The sequence below is a fragment of the Microtus oregoni genome, unplaced genomic scaffold (genome assembly GCF_018167655.1).
Source record: "Microtus oregoni isolate MIOR12 unplaced genomic scaffold, Mior012 000018F_ref0000195, whole genome shotgun sequence".
Taxonomy (NCBI): Eukaryota; Metazoa; Chordata; class Mammalia; order Rodentia; family Cricetidae; genus Microtus; species Microtus oregoni.
In genome coordinates this window covers 31,922,557-31,946,777 of record NW_024543077.1, presented here as the reverse complement: position 1 = coordinate 31,946,777, position 24,221 = coordinate 31,922,557, and the positions used below count along the sequence as shown (strand labels likewise).

Sequence of the window (24,221 nt, the reverse complement as noted above, 5' to 3'; positions counted from 1 at the left end):
GCAGGTGACTTGGGTAGGTGTGCACACTGAGAACTCCTGGGATGGATGAAGTCCCCCCCCCCACACACACACACACCAAGAGATCTGAGATTTTCGCGCTCTCTTCTGTGAGGGCTGCAAGTGACCGACCGAGAAACAGAAAAGGGCAGCAAACCAAAAGAAACTGAGCGTGTAGCAGAGGCCTGAGTTTCTTTTTAGAGCGCCTTAGGAAGGCAAGGCTGTGTCCAGGATTGTGGTCAGTCAGCATCCTCCCTTGGCTTGAGCTGAAAACAAACAATGGGATGACCTTTGTCCTGTAACAGTTTGGTTAAAGAGCAGAAGGAAGGACTGTGGAAAAAGGCTGAGAGGCCAAAATGTTTATTCAGTGACATTCATATTTGTTTTCTGGCTATATATGGAGACAATTAAACAATTAGCATAGCTATCTGCTTTAGTTTCCACTATGATGGGCAAGATTGGATTTCTAGTCTCTTCTTTCTGAATATCTGGCCTACATTAATCCCAATCCACACTAATATGGGAATAGGGCAGCCTTTCCTTTTAGGAAACATGGGGTAAAACTCACCACTTATATCATTTTAAAAGGCACAGTTTTGCCATTGTTGATGACTTGGCCACTTTTTTATGGTGTTACACCACTGTCAAGACTTTCGTCGTCTCAAAAAGACACCCACGGCCCTGAAGTCAACTATTACTTTATATTTATGGATTTGACATATATATATATATATATATATATATATATATATATATATATATATATAATTTGGAATCGTCTGCAGGGAGGTCAGAAGGCATTCATAGAAATCTTGTCAAGATCGTATCTCTTCGGGACACTCCACCGAAATGAAGGCCTGTGAGCACACACTCCTTATCAGTTAATGGTCTATGACACGAAGGAGAAGCGTGAACTTGAACTTATCAAGAGTCCACTCCGTTTTAAAATGACAGAAATGGCAATAATGAGGCAGGCACTTGGGCAGGAACTCGGCTTTACAGGGAAAGCTCTGCATCCAGCGGGAGCTGTGGCCTCAGATTTGAGGCCTTCCTGTAATAGCTGGTGATAACCCCACGGTGTTTGTTCCTTCTCATCTGTCTTCAGGGCAGTGGAGTGTGGTGACCATTCCCTGTGCTGTCTTCATTCTGGATGGCATCCGAAACAGCAGAGGCGACCAAGGCTCTCTGGAGGTAAGTCCAGACACAACTTGGAAATAAAAGAATAAAAACCCCGTTTACTTCCCAACCATAAATGTTTGTTAACAGCTTCCAATAAGAGTACATTTTATTCTGGATGGAATACTTAAAAGGTTGCCTTGGGAACAGACAAGCTATGAATAGCTCAGTGGTGACACATGCCTGTCATTCCATCACTAGAGAGGCTGAGGCAGGGGCATTGTGAGTTCAAAGCTGGTATGAGTAACTCATAAACAAAATGTTGAAAACGAGTTGAGAAATGCCTCTTGGGTACCTGTTCTTTGCTTTTGAAAACTGGTTGAAAACATGCATGGCTCCTTGAGTTATGATTAAGTTGACAAGAAAGTTATATATTCTGTTCTGAGAGAAAAAAAATTCATTTTGCATGAAATTTTACTTCGGAGCAGTCAAATGTTTCTTTGGAAGGAGAAAGAGTCGGCGAGGTCTCGTGACTGTAGCTTTCTTATCGGGAAGGTCAAGGCTAGGAAACTCGGTCACTTCGTGCCTCACAAGTGTTTTGAGCGTTTTTAATTCCAGTTTCTGTTTTAACTTCTTCTATGTTTTGAGCTCCAGCAACACACTCCGAGTCCTCATTCTCAACGACTTGGCCAGGATTTAGGAACCCTGGCCAACGCTCAGATATCACGCTGTCTCTGGATGCTGCCTGTTCTCTTTCCTTCCTGCTTCATGGTCAGCTCCTGTCTGGTCTGCTCCACGCCCCTGGTTTCTAGGGACTCCTTGGTGACAAGGCGAACAGAAGTTCCATGTCACACTTCGAGGCACATAGCAGCTCAGCTGTTTCTCCAAGTCCGCAGTAAATAATCTTCACGGATTGAAAGTTAAGACACCTGGAGATTGGGGACAGCTCAACACCCATGCTTAAGGCACACAGCCATTAATGTAAAGAACACAGAGGTTCTTGTTATTGGCACACGGTGACATATGAGCAAGGAATCAGGAGAGTTTGTGTTTTGCTTGAGGGTCAATAAAATTTAAAAAAAAAATAGGAAATTCTCAGTTTGTTAGATGTCCTTTTCCTGAGTACCCCATGTAAACATACCTTAGGTTTTCTTCAAAAGACGTTTGGGATACGCCACCCCATTGTACAGGTTCAGCAGACATAGCCACACCACCTCTGAGTGAGGAGAGAGAACGGAAAAGTTTTCTGTGAAAGGAGAAGAGAGCGTTTTTTTTTGTTGTTGTTGTTTTTTTTTGTTTTTTTTTTTGCAAAGGCGGAGAAGCTGTTGAGAGCAGTAAACGGTGAGTCCCCTATCTCTGCTCTGCAGCCCTCATCCCAACGAATCCAAAAGCACCCCGCCCGCAAAGACCTTTGGGGCTTCTGATAGAGAGTCCAGATACAAGGCCCGTGCTCCTGAGTGGTTCTCCTCATTAGCAGGTGTCATTAGGCCCGCGCTCCAAGGGTGCAAGCTGGCTGGAGTTTCAATGTGGAGGATTACTCTGGAAGAGTTGACGAGATTGACAACGGTAAGGTAAGTGGCAGCCTGGCGTGACCTGGGGATGAAGCTGAGGTCACTAGAGGCTTACACCTGGTGCATTTTTCTGTAGTTATATTTAACCCATTCCTTCTGGAGGCTACCAAGTGGCTTTAATCAGACTGGGTCAGACCCAGGGTCCCAACCGGGACAACCGGTATTCCTGGTAACCTCCTGTCTGATTCTGGGACCTGGAGAGGAGCAAAGGAGGCAGGTGTGGCGGGTTGAGAGCCCAGAGGGAAAGGACCCTGAAGGGAGCTGTCTCCTGAAGGCTCCTGCAGGACAGAAGTCTGGGCTGGAAGGCCTGTGGTCACTGACTGGGCTGTGGAGGGTTGCTCTCTGATCTCCGAGTCCCCTTCCTGCGCTTTGATTACACTGCTTTTGAGTCCCCTCTCTACAGTCTGGGGAAGGAAGACATTCTGGGTCGCAGGGAGGCCGGACGTGGAGGCCAGGAAGGCTGCTTCTGTGACGGGACTTGTATTTACTTAGCTACCGGCATTCCAAAATGTAGCTGGGGTGGGAGGCTCCTTTATTCCTCTCCAGCTCCCGCTGAGCTTTGCCTGGGGACTGGCTGGCAATCGGGAGGTCAGAGCGCAGCGCAGCGCAACGCAACGCTCTGGCACCTGCCAATCGGCCCTTTTCAGGAAACGTCTCCACGGTTGTCCCCTCGGGGTCCACGCACGGTCTCCCTGCCACGATGCGGGCTACCCGATCCCTTCTCGGGTTTCTTCTGCGGTGGCCCTGCAAAGGCGCCGGTTGTTCGCGCCCTCCGGGTGACTTCTGGCCGAGCAGCTAGCACCGGGAGGCCCGGAGCGCTGCTGGCCCAGACCTGGTGTCCTGCTGGGAGGGGCGTCCCCCGCGCTCGCGAGCTCCGCCCCCGGCTGCCTATAAGTGGTGACCCGGCCCACGGTGCGGCGGCGGCGGCGGCGGCGGCGGTGGCGGCGGCGGCGGCTGGAGCAGGCTCAGGGTCTCCGGCGGCCGGTGGATCCTCCAACCCGCTTCCATAAGGCTTTAGCTTTCCAACTTCAGCTACAGTGTTGGCTAAGTTTGGAAAGGAGACAGAGAGAGACCCCGGTGGCAGCTTTGCTGTTGATCTTTGTCCTAGTTGTCCTTTGGGGTCTTGCGGCACAAGGCTGTTGTGCTTTTAGCGGTGCTATCTCCGGTTCCTCGCACTCCCGTGAACAAGCCCCTGGGCAAGAGCAGCTACAGCAACCAATACCAAAACAAGCAAGGGGAGAGCGCCTGGTGCCATGACCAAGGCAAGAGATCAAAGCGGCCAGGAAGGATGCTGTGGTGAGTAGTATAATCCTAATGTGTCAAGAGGTGGGATTGCAGGTGGCCGGGGTGGGGGACGCAGTTCCGTGAGGGTTGACTTCTGTTTGGATGGAGGCTCCGAAGAACGTAAATTCAACGTTTGGTTAAAAAGAGCTTGCAGATCGGCAAGGATAGATAGAGTACGCTGGGCAGTGTGGAATTCCTTGCCCTGATAAACAAACCTCACCGAAGTTGAAGAATGTTGAAACAGAAGTTTCTTCACGGTGCATTAAGTCGGGCGGTTATTGGCCAAGAGGCTACTCTGGACCTCAGGGGATGGCATGAAGTAAAGCGACTGCATCTATCTGTAGGTGACCTGCTTAAACACCACAAATACGTATGACCCAAAGCAAACTCTAACCTGAGCGCAGGGGTATGGCAAAACATAGTTTTCATTTACTCTCTCTGGGCCTTTGTAGGATCCTTAGGAAACTACCTGACCTCGGCAAAATTCCTTCTCTACCTTGGCCACGCTCTCTCCACTTGGGTAAGTGAGACTGCACTCTTCCCGCGTGATTGCGCAAGCTCTGTTTACTTTCTGTGGAGACAGTTGTATTAAGCGAAATTGTTCTTAGACACATGTTTCAGCAGAATTTTTTTTTTTCGAAGACAGTTCCCATGATTATTAGTAAATGTTTCTTAATGGTGAAATGCTAATAATTAACTGAGTGAAACTGTCCATAATAAGATTGACGAGGACAGGAAAACATGCATAATTCCTAGGGTTGGCAAATTCTATTACCCCCTCCCAAACTGGAAAGATTATCCCGCGAGTCTTCTTTCTTTTCCCACGTTTAAGAAACTTTTTCTGAGGTCTGGAGAGATGGCTCAGTGGTTAAGAGCACTGACTGCATTTCCAGAGGACCCGGGTTCAATTCCTAGCACCCACATGGCGGCTCACAGCTGCCTGTAGCCCCAATTTCATGGGATCGGGCACCTTCACAGACATATGTGCAGGCAAAACACCAATGCATATAAAATAAAAGTAGATAAATTTTTAAAGAAGAAGAGGAGGAAGAAGAAAAGAAATATAACTCTTTTCTTTTGTTAAAGTCTGGTTCCAGCATGCAGCATCATGAAAATAGAATAGAATGATATACTAACAAATATTGGCCTATCAGGGTAACAGTAATATTGTAAGATTAGCTTAAGTATACCTAATCCAAGATCAAATATCTAAATGATAAAAAAATCTAATCTTCAAAGCTGTTATCAGTGGCTACTTAATATGTGGGTAGTACAAGCTGGGATAAAAACCACCTCCCAGGGAAATTAGGCATGGCTTCACAATTCTCCCATTGGTTTCTTTTTTTTTTTAAGATTTATTTATTTATATGTATACAACATTCTGCCTCGATGTATGCCCGCTTGCCAGAGGGGGGTGCAAAATCTCAATACAGATGGTTGTGAGCCACCATGTGGTTGCTGGGAATTGAACTCAGGTCCTCTGGAAGAGCAGCCAGTGCCCTTAACCTCTGAGCCATCTCTCCAGCCCTCCCATTGGTTTCTTAAGTGGCTTTGAGAAAATTCCAGAATTTCTGCTCTAGATTCCTCTATAAGCCCCCCCCCCCAAATACCCCAAAGAGGGCTGCATGTGTTCAATAGATGATTATTAGAAACCCTAAACAATTATTCTTATTGCTTAGAAGCCATGACTCTAAGCATATTCTGTGCCTTATTAACAACAACAAAGAATTTCCAGAGTCTAGTTTGAAGTGCTACTTTCTTTTAATTGACTTACCTATAAGCCATGAATGGGGGCCATCATACACAGAAATCTGTGCCCTTTGTCCTCGGGAGGGTATTAGGTTGGGTTGTTGGCTCTCTGAGAAACAGCAGCCTCAGATAACTTCCTAGAGAAGCTAACTCCTGGGTTCTGAATGCTTACCCAGGGATGACTCTGCAAATATATTCATAAACAAAGTGGAATTGACCTGAGTTTGTTTTAGCTGGTGGCATAAGAAAAAAAAAAACAGCAAAGAGCCCTTTATAAATCTAAACCAATAGCCTGTTCTTGCCATTTAATTCAGTAATATTAAGCACAAAGGGACCAGTGATGGATGAGGGTCTGGAGTCCTCCAAGAGAACCAGGGCACCTCTTTTCTAAACACTGATTAACTTCAAGGCTCATGTGACGTTTGGGTGTTAGACACATGAGAAGAGCTATGGGTGTTCCAGGTTTTTTTTTTTATTAGTTTATTTTGTATTTTGTATTGAGAAAGAAAATATAAAGCATGTTCCTAAAGAAAGGTGGAAGATGCTTGCTCTAACCTTATAGTCAATTGAGCAAATGGACGAGTCCTCGGGAGACAGAAAGATGAGATGCTACAGCAACAACTGGTTCACAGAAGGGTTAGTGTTTAGTCTTCGCTGCAAAGGGTACAGAAGGGGATGCTCTAAGTAATTAATTCTGTTTCTGTGCTTTGTCTCCTGTGTGCAGACACACACACACACACACACCACACACACAGATACATACATGCCAACACACACACACACACCACACACACGCCAACACACACACTCCACTCACACATGCATGCCAACACACACACCACATACACACCACACACATACCACACACACATGCCAATACACACACACCACATGCACACAAACACACACACCACACACATGCCAATATACACACCACACACACATGCCAACACACACAACACACACAACACATATACTCGCCAACACACACACAAATGCCAACACACAACACATACATACTTGCCAACACAACTGAACTCTGATTCCTGAGACCTTGGATATGGGGTCTTTGGGCAGAAGGTTCTCTGAGGTTAGTTTTGTGTGATCTGTGTGTTTTTTTCATTTCTGACTTCATTTCTACTAACGGGATAACACATTTCATGCTGCCGTCGGAGCACAAACCAGCTGAGAAGTAGGTGCTTTCGTTTAGGAGTTTGTAACACAATTCAGTAAGGGCTTCCGAGCAGCCACAACAAAAGCACCAATGTGAAACCGTGAAAAAGAGGGGCTTACTTCTCTGCTCACAGAGGCCTCTGTCGTAACGTAGAGTGCCACCTGCTACGTCCCTTTTCCTCATAGCCTCTGCTACCCCCTGTCCTGTGCCTGGTTTGCCTCGGTCTCTCTAGACTGGAATGCGGGCACCATGAAAAGGAGCCCGCTGAAGCTGTGATGCCACAGTCGCGTGGGGCACGCATCGGAAACCAGTCTAGAGGCGTTTATTAAGTGGATTGATGACTGTGGTTACTAATGCTCAGATCCAGCGTGGGTAGGAAGGCACGCAAACAAATATCAAAGTAGAGTTGGAGCGTGTGGCGGGGAGCCAGACAATGGATGCGTGAAAAGGCGGGCTGAGTACTTAGCCAGCGTTTACTTAGATGTTGCCCCGTTCTTGGGGTTTTTATAAGCACACAGTTTACCACTTCTTAATACTTGGAAGGTCTTTGGAAATTAGGATAGCCAGAGCAATTTCAACCTCATTCTCCAAGCTCTAAATCTTGTGTTCGTTTTGGATTTTGATTGGAAATTGCATCATTCTTCGCACAAAGATTTCCCTACCTCTGCAGTGTTAATGTGTGGGGTCAGGAAATGCTTCCTGATGGAATGAGGGGTGCCGGCAGTATTTCCGTACTTCAAGTTCCCTTCAGGCAGGGAGGCTGTGATACCCCCAAAGCATCTACAGACATTAGCAAGTGACCCCTAAGAATAGAATGCTCCCTAGTTGAGAATGACTTGTTTATTGTGTTAGCATGAATCAGTTTAAATTTTGGATATTTAAAGTGGTTATTTTAGTCTTATTAAAATTTAGTAGCGTTTGACTTATCAGTAAAATAATTTCCTTCCAACATATGAAGTTTATCATGAGGATTTTGCCAGAGTTAGGGAAGATCTCAGAGTGGAAGTTCTTTCACACAGGGTCAAATATGTAAGGAATTTAGTGATGATTCTGACGAAATGGTGTCTTTCCTCAATGTTAACCTAAAATGTCCGGGCTGGAACTTGTAATCTCATAGAGTGTCTCTTCTAGATAATTCATGTATTAATCTATCTGACTAATTAAAAAGTTTCTGTTAAACTTGTACCACATTTTATGCCAACTAATAGCAAAATTCCTTTTATGTTTTGGAACTATGTAAAGATATAACTCTCTGTCTCAGCTTGTTTCATGACAGAATCTACAATGTAGCTCTTGCTATTCTTGAACTCACTATGTAGACCAGGCTGGCCTCAAACTCACAGAATATCACCTGCCTCTGTCTCCCAAGTACTGGGATTAAAAGTGTGTATCACTACACCAAGCTATGTTTTCAAAACTTATCTTTACTAAAACATTAAAATAGTTGTTTACTTATATATTTATTTCAACATCTTTGGTCTTATGGGATCAGAGTTTCCATGATTAATTTTTTTGCCCCTTCTGTTTGTTCTGCTATTTTACAGCTTTGAAAAAAATTTACTTGTGGAATAACACATTAAAAATAAAAAAAAGATAGCAATGAAAACCCATCAGAGGCCTCAGAGGCCATTCCTACAAGTTCCTAAATTGAAAAACTGGCTTGTGTCAGCCCTTAAGTTAAATTAATGCTTCGAAATTATACGTAATGAAGCTTGACTTTTCCATTGTGCTGGAATGAATCTTTAACATTAGGCCAATTTTCAAGTTATAATTATTGGCTTGGAAAACCATCCGATGTAGCCAGAAAGCATCCTTTTGATAAGAAAACGACTTCTTGACTACAGTGGGCTACAAACTCAAAACCTTTCAACCAAACCTCCTCGTCTTGTTTCAGGGGGATCGGATGTGGCATTTTGCCGTGTCTGTGTTTCTGGTGGAGCTCTATGGAAACAGCCTCCTTCTGACAGCTGTCTATGGGCTGGTGGTGGCAGGCTCCGTTCTGGTCATGGGCGCCATCATTGGTGACTGGGTCGACAAGAATGCCAGACTGAAAGGTGAGTGCGATTACATAACTCAGCCGGTGTTCTTTGGAGCAGCCCGTGTTTCCTCTGTACTGGAGAGAATAAATCATGACTCAGAGAAAAGACTCGCGCGACAGAGCTGAGGGATAGGGGCTGATGGCCACATCTGGATTCAGGGTCCTGAGGCAGTTGCACTAGTTGGGATGTCAGGGCATTGACTTCATAGATTTTTCTTTCTTTTGGCAGTTTGTCGGTTTCAGAGGTTAACAATTAACCCAGTAGCCAATTTTCTGGGAATCGCGTTAAACATTAAAAGTTTGCTTAGTTCTGGCTTCCTCCCTCACCATGAGTTGCACTAGAGGCCCTCTAGTGTGAGGTTCCTGGGTACAGCTTGAACATCTGTCCTCTGGTGTACATTTAAAGGTGTGCGTAGTGGAATTTGACAACCAAACCCAAGGGAGAATAACCATGTCTGGACAACAGACAGCTGAATTATACTTTTTTAAGGAAAAAAATTATAATATGTTATAGAAATTATAATAAATCATGCATGTATTATATTGTACACATGATAAAATGATTTTTATTCTAAGGTATCAAGATGTATTCTGTTTTATATACAAGAGATTGGGAATAACTAAGCAATTTGGTTATAGGAATATAAGATGTGTGTGGATAATTATTTGAAACTCAGTTAATAATGCAAAGAGCTGTCCATGCCTGCCTGAAGAGAGACACAGGGAAAACTCTAAGGTATAGCTAGCTTTGTTCAGCTCAGGGTGATTGCTCCTAAATAAAGAGTTGACAGGCTTACAGAGTTCTAGGATTTGGCGTTACTAGTAAAATGATTCATAGGAAAATTTTCCTATTTTGAGAATAAGTCGATAAGAGCACTTATAGAAAAAAAATCATACACTAGGGAAAACCAAATTCTCTTGATAGCTAGCCACAAGAATATTCTCCACAGGATCCTTTAACCATAACGTGGTTGAGTGTTGCAATCACGCGTTCGGGAAGTGCTAAGTTGGATGGAGAAGGCTGTGGTATATGATAGGAGTCTCCTGTGTTTGCAGTCTCAGCGTCTCACGAGCCACCCTTCATGTGACTCTTCCCTGCTCCTTACAGGATGAAGTCACTATTTCTTCCTCTGCTCTCTGAGACTTTGTGGTACCTTCGTTATTGTCCTGAGATGGTTATAGTCATCTTCCCACATAGCCTTCCTTCTGGTGTGTGGGGACTTGGTTTTTAATCCTTAGCTATGAATGCATGCATACATGCATTGGGTTTTGTTTCAGGGAGGAGTCTGTTTTGTTTTAAGTCTTTGATATGATCTTCCAAGCCAGGATAAGCCTTACCGTTCTGGATGACAAGATCTGTAATTGTAACTTATACCTTCCACAATGTTTTCACAAATATTTTATTTGAAGATCATTGTGATTCCATAAGGGAAGGAAGGTGGATGTTATCCTCCACACTTACCAGGCATAGGCTTAAGAACCATTAAATATCCTGTCCTAATAATCTGCCTATGAGTGCCGGGAAAATGGCTACTGGTTCTTACCTGGCCTTGCTCACCTATATGAAGGAGTGTCTCTCTCTAACAGGACCTTGCATTTTCTCTGATGGAAGGCATAGCTCAGAATTTCATAGCAATGACAACAAAATACAAATCAGAAGAAATCTACGATGTATGGGTTCTGGGCAAATGTTTGTGTATTTTTTATTATTTTAATAGATCAGGCAGGCCACGTAAGCGAGAGGTTACAGAGTCCACTTCCTCTTCAGCTCTTCTCTAACCTCCTATGTGTTTTTATTTTAGCTTAAGCGGTTGAGGGTTGAAGGATGGATCTTATCCATACAACACTTCTGTTTATAATAGTAAACTTCCTAAGAATTAATGAGATAAATATGCAGTTATCATGAAAGACTTTAATTAATAGAAGAAAGCCACGGCTTCATTATTTTGTTTGCAGGGTTCTCAGGTCTGTGGGCAGGACCTAGCTGAGGCAGAATTTACTCTTGGCGGGGTTTCTTGGTCTTGTAGTAGTTATGCGTGTGCATCCACGTAGCTCAGCAATCGCGTGAATGACAGCATCCAGCTCAACCATGCCGGTGCAGTGAACATTTTGCTTTTGCTCCGTACAGTGGCCCAGACTTCACTGGTGGTGCAGAACGTCTCCGTCATCCTCTGCGGAATCATCCTCATGATGGTTTTCTTACACAAACATGAGCTTCTGACGATGTATCACGGATGGGTCCTCGTAAGTTCTCCACGGGGTTCTTGCTGTTTGTTTCCCGGGTCCTGAGGATGGAGCCCGGGATCTCAGAAGTACTAAGCATACACTCCACCACTGAGCTGTGCCTCAGCTCCCCAGGATTCTGGATGAGAGAACAGAACATCCAATAGCGGTGAAGGTGTAAACCCTTTTCAGACTAGGAGTGTACCTTGTGGGTTTTCACTGTAACCTTTAATATTGATTTCTAGATCCACGGGTCATTTTGATTCTCTTTTTTTTTTTAAATTTATTTATTTATTTATTATGTATACAATAATCTGTTTGTGTGTCTGCCTGCCGGCCAGAAGAAAACACCAGACCCCATTACAGATGGTTGTGAGCCACCATGTGGTTGCTGGGAATTGAACTCAGGACCTTTGGAAGAGCAGGCAATGCTCTTAACCTCTGAGCCATCTGTCCAGCCCCATTTTCATTCTCTTGATTCTCCTTTGATGATGTTTTAAAAAAAAACCATTCAACTGTCATATAAATGATTATTGTATAACTTTTGAATTAACTATAGATAGTACAGATCTGAATGATGCCCTGACCTTTAATTTCTGACTCCTGGTACTCAATTGTCCCTTGTGCAGAAAGTAAAGTTACTTCTTATGAATGACACTAAAATAAAAAAAAAAATATATAAGCTTCGGTATTAACTCAAGTTTTTTGCTCTGATTCCTTAGACTGCCTGCTACATCATGATCATCACTATCGCAAACATCGCGAATCTGGCCAGCACCGCTACCCGCCATTACCATCCAAAGGGACTGGATTGTTGTGGTGGCGGGAGAAAACAGAAGCAGACTAGCAGGTAACTGGGATGACCCTTTCGACTAACGGAATCCATGAATCCATGGCCCTAAGTGGGAAGGGATGCCTTTTTACCTTTGGTTGTCTGGGAAGGCTTTAAGGACACTACATGGGAAGCACCAGGGTTTTGAATTGCTGCCCTTACAGAGGTCAGACAGTGCAGTGACTTACCTAAGTGCTCCGGAGTTAACTTTAGGATCCTTCCTACTGTATCCTTCTCTGTAAATCTAGCAAGTAAACATCTCATTTGAACTTTTTGGGTTTTTTTTTTCTTTTTAAATTATGCTGTTTCTCAATTCCAGTTGTCATGGTGACAATCTGACATGGTATTTTGCCCTCATAAATATGGAAATATTACACACACTTTAAGGATTATACCATTGGTACTTTGTTTCTTTCTACCAAAATGGAGATAACACAGTTGTAGCAGAGATTATTGAAGTTAGTTTTCACTTCAAAAAAAAACAATTTCTTTTGAACAGTAATTATCTCACATCCTACAAAATGTAAGACTTTTGAAATATTTTCAAACAGAAGACAGGACGTGTTCTTTAACAATCTTAGTTTGTTGGAAACACAGACGAATAGCTTAAGAAAGACCAGAGTGTCTTCAAGACACACGCCTTATTTCACGAATGCTCCTAAGGCCCCTGGCTTACCCGGTATCCTCCTTCTTCACCACAGCGCCCGCAGGTTTGAACTGGCTTGGTCATTACACAAGGTGAGAGAGGAAGGTCACCCCAATCAGCTGAGCCGACTGTGCGGGTCATTAAGATAATGAGTCTCACAAGCGCTGTGCCCAACAATCCTGACAGACAAGAAAGTCATTCCCCATGACTAAAGCAGCCCACTGGAGGACACAGAAGCGAAGACTGTGTGCCGGGGTTAGCCAAGCGGCTCCGTTTGACTAGACCTGGTGGTTCAAACATAAAAAGAAGGCGGGAAGGAAATAGGAATTGAAAGGGAGCAAAGTCTATGGGAGACCAGGAACAGGCTTGTCCCTCCTGCCTGTGTGCCTCTTCAGATAGCTATAAATGTGGCCCCACGTATTTGTAGGTGACTGACAACACCACACTCTAATTTTCAAAGTTGGACACCTCTGCTCTAGAAAAAAAAAGAATTTGTCTGAATCATTACCTCCTGGTAGCCGTGTTACAACCCAGGGAAATACACTGGGGTTTTGTGGGAGAGCAGAACAGTGAATGTGTTCCAGAAAATTCTCTTCCATTCTTTGTTTATTTATAAAAAATAATACTAATTTCACATCTCTTTTTTGTTCTGCTGAAAGAGAAGATAAGACTTCATCCCCTTTTTTGTTAACTTTCTCCTTTTAGCATTGTTTTAAGCATGTAAAATATGTCTGTGTTGTAAAATTCAGGGGATAAGAAGGAATGTATTTTGAAAACAGGTCACAAATGTATTTTTCTAACATATTTGGAAAAATATTTGGCCTCTAAATTATTTTTCTTTCACTTATCTGAATTTATTAACTGCACTCATTTTGACCCTATAAAGTCCATTAAGTTAAAAAAAAAAAAAGGTTATTTTAGGGAACTGGAGAGATGGCTGGCTCCTTAAGAGCCCATTCCTCTCTTCTGGAGGACCCGAGTTCTATTCCCAGCATAGCATTAGGCAATCACCTGAAACGCCAGCTTCAGGGGTCTGATGCCTCTAGGCTCTGTGGGCACATACCCTTAATGCATCTACCTGCACAATACACATCATTAAAAAGTAATAAAAAGAAAGAATTTTAAAAGTTGTTTTCCTCCTTAAAATAGCTTTATTAGGGCCAAGCAGTGGCCATGCACGCCTTTCATCCCAGCATTTGGGAGGCAGAGGCAGGTGGATCTCTTTGAGTCTGAGGCCAACCTGGTCTGCAAAGTGAGTTCCAGGACAGCCAGAGCTGTTACACAGAGAAGCCCTGTCACAAACAAACAAACAAACAAGCAAGCAAAGAAAAGCAACAGCAGTAACAACAAAAAGCCTTGTTCCAGGGAAATTCTCAAAATCTTTAAGTAGTCCTAATAAATACATAGACACAGACAACGTAACTCTGTGGATCTATAAGAAAATGTTCCAGAACAATTGAAAATAGGACTGGCCATTTCTCAGCTGACCCCTCTCCTTCTTTGTGAGTTATTTCATGGTAGAAGAATCTAGAAAAGACAGCCTGTTTCCTAGCCTTGTGGGCTTTCCCACAAGGAAAAAGGGAAACGGAATGTCAGCTGATCTCTTTTCTTGGTCAAGTGGTCCAGTCTTAGTTACTGCCCTTCTGCCCCCACTCCCCACAGCCAGGCTGATAGATCACTGAAGGACACCTACAAGTTTTCTTTTCTGATATTTACCCCCAGTGGATGGTAACTAAAATCCATGCTTCCAAACAGAATACAGAGACTTCTTAATTCGGAGGGTCAGCGGATGTCTGACCATGGATTTGGTGTGTCATTTCTGCTATAAGCAGAAAAGTCGGGGGTTGGGGAAGGGATATGGCTAAAGAAAAATAGAGAAAAGAAGAAAAGTAGAGTCTGTTGCCTTGGCTTCCTGTAAGGATGTTAGAAAACCAAGCAGGAGAGTTGGCTGTATTGTGTGTGTTTGTGTGTGTGCATACATAAAGAATAAGACTATGAGCTGGCGGCTGGTTGTTGTCTGCTCTTGTTTCTTTATTCCAGCATTCATGATTTCAGAGAGTTCTAAAACTGAAAACTGTATCACTGAGGCCAGGCAAAGTATAGTTTTTCACATGTGTCCTCTTAATAAATCTAGGAACTAGTCAGATATTTTTCAGGTTCTCTCTTCCATGTAGACTCTGCGCCCTCCTTCCCCAGGCTTTCTGATCCATCTGTCTCTCTTGCCCCTTTGTGGGGGCAGTCTGTAGTGACAGCTTGTTGGAGTTTCTGGCTAAGTATTCTGGAGGAAAATCTGGTGGTTCGCTTTGACAAAATATGGCGCGTAGGTTTCATGCCTTAGCTCTATTGCTTAAAAAAGTTGGTTTCACGTTCTAGACAGAGCAGCCTGCTGGCTCCTGATTGCCCAGCAAGTCCCCTTTGAACACGTCTTCTCCTGTGTGGTATCATGGACTTGTCACAGTGAAAGACATTGCGTTGTGCCATGTTCTGTGCCATAGTTATAGCCAAAGCCACCAAACCAGCGTGAGGCAAACCCTCATTTGAGTCTTCACGTGCGAATAAATGTAAATTCACAGAGCGCATATGTGTGAACGTTCAGAAGACGGATTCTCTTCTAGGCTATCACCATCCAAACAATTAGGTCTTCAAAACGGCTGCTAGTTCCTTCTGCTCCAGAAAGACACAAGCTGTTTCCTGATGCCACCTTTTTCTTGACTATTGCCTTCCTAAGTATTCTATAAAATATGGAAACTGGGGTCTCGGGAGCTCTGTGAACCCCCAGTTCTTGATCATCTAGGAAAGGGAAACGTTTGACTAAAACATTTCCTGTTGTAATGAGGTTTTAAGACGCAGCTGTTCTTTCTTGAATTGCTTTTCTTTTTGGGACTCAAATTGCTGAGTCACTTGGATTAGTTCCTCATGTCCCTATTGGCTTGCGCACTGGAAGCCTGTTAGTGGGCAGGCAGATGTTAGGGGAGCCTGTGCGAAGGAAGACATTCTCCTGAGGGAGATGGATGACCGCGGCCGCTACCTTTGCCTCTAGGAAGGTATTGCGACGGGAGGTCAGTGCCGGCTGCCTTTGCCTTTCAAGTGAAAGGTGATGAATATCAAAGTTCTCCCATTATCGTGGGTGCCTTGTACACTCCTAGGAGTAATCAGAAAGCCACCGACGCCGAAGGAATGAGGGGAAGGAGAGAGGCCATTCCCAAGGATTCTCGTTAGTCACGTATTGATTTTTCCTGGCTGACCCAGATGATTGCCGAGGATCTGCCCCATGAGTTTTTGCCCTCCTTCGTGCTATAGGGCACGGCAAAGTGGATCATTGACTTAGCTGCCCTTCCTTCATCTTTGATACTCTTGTACATCCAGGAACCATCTTTAGAAAACCCTGTTATCACGGCGAAATCTTCCTCTCATAAGCTCACTCTTTGTCTGCATCTTCACCCGTCACTCTCCATCTCCCCTGCTCCATCCTTCACTTCCAAACAATCCTGGCATGCTGGCTGCCACCTACGAACCACAGAATCCATCGCCTTCTTACCACCTAGGACCCTTTCCGTTCTCCCTCTCTTATCCTGTTTAAATTCCAAGGTCAGTCATGACACCAGGCTTGCCTCCCAGGGCAAGCCTTGGCTCACTTGACTCTCTCTCCTGTTGTTGGGCTAACTCAGTAACCCCTTTAAAGCCAGCTTTCACAGTAGAGCAAGACTGGAGGAAAGACATGACTTAGCTCAGTGTGCCCATGAGCAAGGAGCTGCTCTTTTCCTGCCGTCAGAGGAACGAGCCTGGCTCTGCGTTCAGCCTCTTTCCCTCCATCCTGAAGGATGGCTGTGCATTTTTCTCCTACATCCTGCAGGAGCGTCTACCATGCCACCTTCCTCATGCTTGCTAACTTTCTCTGCTTGCTAACTTTCTCTGTGGTTTACTCTGCAGCATTTCCCCAGGGTGCAGCATTCACATTGTGCCCTGAAGGGATACCTATGGGAAAGATAAGAAAACAGTGTTTCCTGGAGTTGGCGCCTCTTGTGTGCTCTGTTGTCTTTGAGGTGCCCACTGGTTCTCAGGGGGCCCATTGAGTGCCCCCTCTTAGTCTCACGTCTGAGTGCCACCGCCCCTCTTATTCTCTGTTTCTTGAGTGTCTCCATAAGCACTTGGCGCAGGCGGTTTTCCTCCACTTTGAAGCACTGTCCCCTTTTCATTTCTAGGACACGGTATTCTTGTTTTTATCACTTTGCTCATTCCTACTCATGTTTTTCACCTCTACATTTTGGCGTTCCTAACAGTTTAGAACCTGGTCTGTGCTCTACACACACCCCCTTGAGATTCAATCTTATTCCATAGTTTTAAAAACTGGCAAACTTCTGAAATTGGCTCATATCTCTTTCTGAATCTTCAGCCTCTTTGATGTAGCTATCAGTCTCCAAAGAGCCTTATCAAAATCAGCATTTCCCAAATCCAATTCTAGTGCTTTTATGCAAAACCTGATTACTCCAAAGTTATCTGCTTCTCAGTACTTAGTAACGCAAGAAAAATAAAAAGAACAGAGCTCCTTAGAACCATCAACGACACTTCTTTCTTAGACTCTGTCAGCCATAATCTATTATCAGCGCATCATGAGGCTGCCTTTAAAGTAGTGGTTCTCAACCTGTGGGTTGTGACACCCTTAGGGGTTGCATATGAGATATTTACATTATAATTCCGAACAGTAGCAAAGTTATAGTTAATAAGTAGCAATGAAATAATTGTATGGCTGGGGTCGCCATGGCATGAGGAACTGTGCCAAAGGGTTGCAACATTAGGAAGGCTGAGGACCACCGCTTTAACATAAACATTGTATGTGTTTCACAGTTTACATACCAGATGTTTCCTTGCAGCATTTGTAGATACATATTTCTACACACATCTGTAATATATCATGCATAGTATATATTGTTGGTTGGTTGACTGGCTTTTCCTAGAGGAGTGTTAGCTTCATGAAAACAGGGACTGTTCTTCACAGCGAATGTTTTGGTCACAGGATGCCTTTAGAAACTGGCCTTCCAGGGAACTGTCCCCTGGGCTTTTCACTTTCTATGATCAGACTGTCTTTGATAGGTTTCAACTCTCGCTCACCTGCCTCTTGCCTCTGTAGATATGAATGCCACCATCAGAAGGATCGACCAGCTCACCAACATCCTGGCCCCCATGGCCGTGGGCCAGATCATGACATTCGGTTCACCGGTCATTGGCTGTGGTTTCATTTCGGGCTGGAATCTCGTGTCCATGTGTGTGGAGTATTTCTTGCTCTGGAAGGTGTATCAGAAGACCCCTGCTCTGGCTGTGAAGGCCGTTCTCAAAGTAGAGGAGGCAGAAATGAAGCAACTGAATGCACCCAAAGGTAACTGGCCAAACCACCAGCTCTTGGTTCTAAGTTCAGCCCTCGGGAGTTTGCTGAAGACCGGATGCTAGTTTGAATTTCAGGCCGTCTTTCCAGGGAGGGTCTGGATGAGTTGGCTGTCATCTTTTGAGATTCTAGAAAGGACTGTGGGTTGGCTATAAAAAGACTTGGGGTAGGTCCCTGGCCGCTTTTCTTGTTGTGGGCAGTGGACACAGAGGAGTAACTGATTGAGGATGGTTGGGAAACTGAGTCATAGAAATGGGAAAACAGGGAACATGAGCATTTCCTAGCATTCCTGAGGGGAGTAAAATAGCCATTTAGAGGGCAGTTGGGGTAGGGTGTGTGGGGGGGGAGATAGAGGCAGGATTTTCCCTGAAGAAGTGGAAGCTGCTTTTCTGGTAAAAGAAATCTTATTAAGGTTTTAAAAGAAGATAGTGTACTTCCCCACATAATTTTCCTACTTTATCTGATAAGTTTTCCTGCTATTTGCTTCAGTGAGTGAAACCATAATCTCTGAAAGAAAGAGAGGTTTGAAAAAGAGACCAATGGTATTTATTTTTACACCAGAACTATTACTTGGGACCTATGGCATGGCTGTAATTCTGAAATTACCAGTAAAAGGAAAGCAATATTTACAATGTAATAGTCAAGGAGACCCACACAGGAAAAGAATGAGGAAACCCAAACCAATGATGTGTCTTATTTACAGATACTGAGCCAAAATCTCTGGAGCAATCTCACCTAATGGGTGAGAAAGACTCCAACATCCGCGAACTTGAACCCGAACAAGAGCCCACATGTGCCTCCCAGATGGCCGAGCCCTTCCGCACCTTTCGGGATGGTTGGGTCTCCTACTACAACCAGCCGGTGTTCCTGGCTGGCATGGGCCTGGCTTTCCTCTATATGACAGTCCTGGGCTTTGACTGTATCACTACAGGGTACGCCTACACTCAGGGACTGAGTGGTTCCGTCCTCAGTATTTTGATGGGAGCCTCAGCAATAACTGGAATAATGGGAACCGTGGCTTTCACTTGGCTACGCCGAAAATGTGGCCTTGTTCGGACTGGTCTGTTCTCAGGACTGGCACAGCTCTCCTGTTTGATCTTGTGTGTGATCTCCGTGTTCATGCCTGGAAGCCCCTTGGATCTATCTGTTTCTCCATTCGAAGATATACGTTCTAGGTTTATGCAGGCAGAGCCAGTGCCCCCAACTACCAAGATACCCGAGACCGGCTTTACGACTGAAACGCCTATGTCCAACATGTCTAATATTGTTAATACTGTCCATGAGATTAGTACCAAATCCGAGCCCATGATCTCCGTCAGCCTGCTCTTCGCAGGCGTCATTGCTGCTAGAATCGGTAAGAACTTTCTTTCTCTATATTAAAAAAGTTAGAGCCGGGCGGTGGTGGCAAACGCCTTTAATCCCAGCACTCGGGAGGCAGAGGCAGGCGGATCTCTGTGAGTTCGAGACCAGCCTGGTCTACAAGAGCTAGTTCCAGGACAGGCTCCAAAACCACAGAGAAACCCTGACTCGAAAAAAACCAAAAAAAAAAAAAAAGTTAGATCATCTGGGAGCAATAGCGTAGAGAATTCAACAGTAAATTATCTGAAATCACGCATGTTAATTTAAGCAAAAGCCACAGTTTATATATAGGATCTACTCATTAAACATAAAATTTTACTTAATATTTTAAACTATATGTGTATAGGTATAGAAAATGTTTAGGATTTTTTTTTCTGAATTGTGTGTGTGTTTTGGGACCTTATGCATATTAAGTGAGAACTCTAATTCTGAGGTACATCCTTAAATGAATATTTTTGAGGATTAAATATTTAATCTCTCTCTCTTTCTCATGTGTTACTGGGGATCAAACCCAGGGCCTTCTTGTGCTAGGGACATGCCTTAAATTGTTACTCTTTTGAAGGCATCATGGTTGTAAGAAATACCCTTCACAAACAAGTCCCCTCTAGCTGATAGGCATTTCTTACGTGACATACTTTGCCACACAAATTAGTTTTATACCTCTGGCCGGAAGCACAATGTCAAGGCATCCTACAGAGCCGAATTTAAGTAATCATTAATGGAGTTCTGGTGCGTGGCCTCTGAATCCATTTCTTCTTGAAACGAACCCATATTTATCTTGTGATACAGAGCAATTCATGAATTTATCAGAGGCATTAATACTCAGGCAAGACAGCTTTATTGGGAGCCCTGTGATACTCAGGCAGCAATGGCAGAGTGGGTTAAAGTTTCCGTGTTCTTTAGCCATGGCCGCACGTTAGATTACTTTAAACTTTAGACCTGCTAGAATTCATAGGCTCTGCTTCCTGAGGCCATTTTACCTTTGTCGTCTGAATAACCACAGAAAAATGGGACAGAGATGCTTGTGGCTTAGCTTTATTGGGTCCAGTAATAATTTCTTAAAGGCATTAATAATCCAGTGTATACTGATAAATTATATAAGGAAAAGTGTGATGACTATTTTCTATCTATGAGCAGTTCAAAGAATCAAGAGCTCCAATGTATTTTGCATATATTAACACACCTGCATAATGTAAGCTATATAACTATAAGCTAAATTATATGCTAAAATTTAATCTTTTACAATCTCTTTTACCATATAGGCCTTTGGTCCTTTGATCTAACTGTGACACAGTTACTGCAAGAAAATGTAATTGAATCGGAAAGAGGCATTATCAACGGCGTGCAGAACTCCATGAACTACCTTCTCGACCTCCTGCATTTCATCATGGTCATCTTGGCCCCCAATCCCGAAGCCTTTGGCTTGCTCGTGTTGATTTCCGTCTCCTTCGTGGCAATGGGCCATCTCATGTATTTCCGATTTGCCCAGAAGACTCTGGGCCACCAGCTCTTTGTGTGTGGTCCCGATGAAAAGGAAGTGACCGATGAAAATCAGCCCAATACCTCTGTTGTGTAAAGTCGTTTAGCTCTGGCCCGTTACTAGATTAGGGAGGGCGTGTGTGCTTATTCTGTACCGCACGATTCCAATAAATGCCTGCGTATTTCTCTGACTTTTACCACCACTGTGCCTTGAGGGCTAAGAGCACTAACTAACCTAATGCAACCAAGGTGGACTGGTTATTTTCCCTTACATTTAGACATGGGGGGAAAAAAAGGAAGAGGGAAAGAAAAGATTAGTGTATCTATGGAGTAATGGTGAAAATGGAGTTCCTTTGCTCTTAGGAGTATATGAAATTTACCAAGAGTGGCTGGCTATCGGGTGAGTTAAGTTACTCCTTAGCAGGTATTTCTATTATATCTGCTAGAATTCAGATAAATCAATTCTCCCCAAGACTCACTCTTGGAAAAGTCTAGCCCTCTTCCTTTTTTTTTTTTTTTTTTTTTTTTTATCAATCATATCATTCTCAGGTATGTGATAGAATCAGGTTTTTCTCCATGTATGAAGATTATAGTCTGATAACCAGTATTACCCTTCTAAAGCCCATTGAACTTAAGGAATTTGTTGTATGTGGAGAATGAAATTATGTAACCAGCATTGTTCAAAAAAAAAGGATTATGGCTTACCCTTTGCATTTCGACTGTCAGGTCGGGCAAAATATTCCAGTAACACGCCTGGGGCTCATCCCAAAGTGATTCTCAAAAGCTGTAGGTGGGCACGACCAAAGTTGTAGACTCCCAGGGCAGGGCGGGAGGTCGTAAAGTAGATTATCTGTGTAGCTGTAGCCGCTGACGGTTAAGCACTACACCTAAGGGCTGAGGCCCCTATGGAACCAGAGTCACCATTGTCAGCGGTCTCCCTCCAGCCCCGTAAGCGGCCTGGAGAAGAGCAGCCACTCTTGGAAAGAAAGACCTGGGAGTCATTGGCTCAGTGCCCGCCCACCTCCCACCCCTCACCCCCCACCCCCCACTCCCCCCATCCCCCCCACTCCTCCACCCCCCCTGCAACATTTTACTTTGATAGATTTGGGCTTAGGCATTGGTTACCTCTGCATTATATTTAGAGCAAAGCCGGCCACAAAGGTTCCCCTGTCAGTACCTCCGAGCAGAGTCAAAGGAAAAACTGTTTGTATATATTTTTAAAACTGTTTTGCAAGTTATTGTGTAACCTGCCAGTGCCGACCTGGGACATTGCCTAACTTTCTATGCACTTTCATGGAGACTGCAATACGTTGTTGCTTCGAGCACTTTGTCATTGAGTTTAATCTTCTCCTCCTCTTTCTATACAGTATGACATGATTTACTATGTTGTAAAATCTTCATAAAACGTTTCTATATAAAATGTTTTGAAAATCTTAATTTCTCTTTACTGAGTTGGGTTCTCTAATGATTATTATTTTTTTTTTTTACTTATTTCAAAAACTAGCATATAAGGCATTTGGTGTCATGATGGCCTTTGGAACAGTGTATGCCATAGTCAATTGCTTATCTCCTCCCCATCCTTCACCACTGACCTCTTCCCTTGCTCCTTCAGTAACTTTCCCTCTTTCTATGTCCTTTTGACCATGTCTTGACCTTCCTCACCACCTGACCATGCCTTGGTTTCCTCCTTTGTAAGTTTTACTCATATCTAGACCCACAAAGATCCATTTTTTTCCCCTGAAATTTTCAAATTTTTCCATCTTTATGAAGAGAGGATTCTGTTGTGTAGATAGGCCACATTTTCTCTTTCCACTCATCTACCCATGGACATGTATGTAGGTTATTTCCACTTCCTTGCTGTTGTGGAGAGAGCGGTAATGAGTCGGGGTGCGCGGCTACCTATGGTAGGATATAGAGTCCTTGGGGACATGCCCTGGTATGCTATCGTTGGCTCCCACGGCAGTTCTGGCTCCATCATGGCAGACAGAATGGTTATTTTAGTTTCTACTCTTACCAGCAGTGAATAAGGGTCCCTTTTTTCCACATCCTTTTGCCAGCGTTTGCTACCTGAAGGCTGTCCTGATGGGTGAGGCGCCATCTCAGATATGTATAATCTTTACTTCCCTGATGACGGGGGATGTTGAACACAGTTTGAAATTCTTCTTTGCAATTGATGTTTCTTCTTTGGGAGGGAGGGGCATTATTTGGTAGCCCATTCCTCAGTCAGCAGATTAGAGGTTTTGTGGTTAATGTTTGCACGTCTTTGCAAACTCTGGATGTCAGCTCCCTGTCTGAAGAGTGACTGGTTCTTCTGTCGTTCACCCCGCTGATAACTTCTTTGGCTGTGTAGGAACTTTTAACTTCATGTAGCCCCGTATGCTGATTCCTGGGGCTAATTATTTGTTTTTATTATAGGACATCTGTATTGGATAATATGACCTTTTTATTTATTTATTTAACTTTTTAAAAAAGAAAACTATCTTTTTTCATTTTACATACCAATCCCAGTTCCCACTCCTTCCCCTCCTTCCATTCCCTCCACCTTCCCCCCCCCCCCCCCATCCCACCCTCCATCCACTCCTCAGAGGGTAAGGTAAGGCACATTGCTTTGGGGAAGGTTCAAGGCCCTCATATCCATCCAAAAAGAATGGGTTCCCAAAAAAACCAATACAAGCAGTAGGAAGTGGCCCCACAGTCTGCCCCAGCCATACAACTGTCACCCACATTCAGGGGGACTACTTAGGTCCTATGCTGGTTCCTTCCCCGTACGGCTGGAGTTGGTGAGCTATGTGTTTTTCTCTATAAAGGGCACCAGTTTTGTGTCCTGCGTTATTAGTTTATGGTATCCTGTATAAGAGTGCAGGAAGCCCAGAGCACGGTGCACGTTCTTTGACTTTGAATCAGTCATGGCGAGTTCTGAGGTTGTACTTTCCCTCCTGTAACTTGGAGGTAATATTAGAAAACCAACTCTAACTATCCCGGTATTTCCCTGACCGGACAAGTGCGGCCATATGGAGCCGTTGAGGATGGTGGTATTTCAAGAGATTGGACCCCAGGAACGCAGGAGATGTCTGATCTCTGTGAGTAGGAGCACACTCAGAAACATATTCAGCGATCCTTTATTGAAGACGTGATCTAGGCCCCAAGGCGTGATCAGGTCTGATGAATTTAAATTTAGAAATCATAGGGGATAAAGATCTCCTTGCCCCTAAGGTTGAGAGCTTCCGGCATCACCCTAGAGCTACAGATCTGGAGTTTTCACAGACAGCAGACGCCAGCTAAGCTGGGCTTGACTACATTCTTGCCCGGGTCCTCTCCTCCTTCCCACAGAGGTCAAGCTGGGGTTAGATACCTGCCCTGAGAGTTCGCAGCC

The 24,221-nt window shown here is 44.1% G+C and overlaps 1 protein-coding gene and 1 long non-coding RNA gene across 2 annotated transcripts; one reads left to right on the top strand and one right to left on the bottom strand.

The window, feature by feature from the left end:
• Positions 1-1,883: 1,883 nt before the first annotated feature.
• Positions 1,884-3,585, bottom strand: LOC121459115. Its single transcript, XR_005975909.1, has 3 exons — positions 3,311-3,585; positions 2,523-2,652; positions 1,884-2,359 (listed from the first exon to the last, which is right to left on the bottom strand). It is a non-coding gene; the product is annotated as an uncharacterized LOC121459115 (long non-coding RNA).
• Positions 3,586-3,607: 22 nt separating this feature from the next.
• LOC121459114 (solute carrier family 40 member 1-like) lies at positions 3,608-22,275 on the top strand. Its single transcript, XM_041668635.1, is given in 9 exon segments — positions 3,608-3,980; positions 4,421-4,488; positions 8,786-8,945; positions 11,058-11,173; positions 11,875-11,937; positions 11,939-12,002; positions 17,759-18,004; positions 18,714-19,364; positions 20,632-22,275. Coding segments are annotated over 9 exon segments (1,725 nt in total). The 5' UTR covers positions 3,608-3,937; the 3' UTR covers positions 20,946-22,275.
• Positions 22,276-24,221: the final 1,946 nt, after the last annotated feature.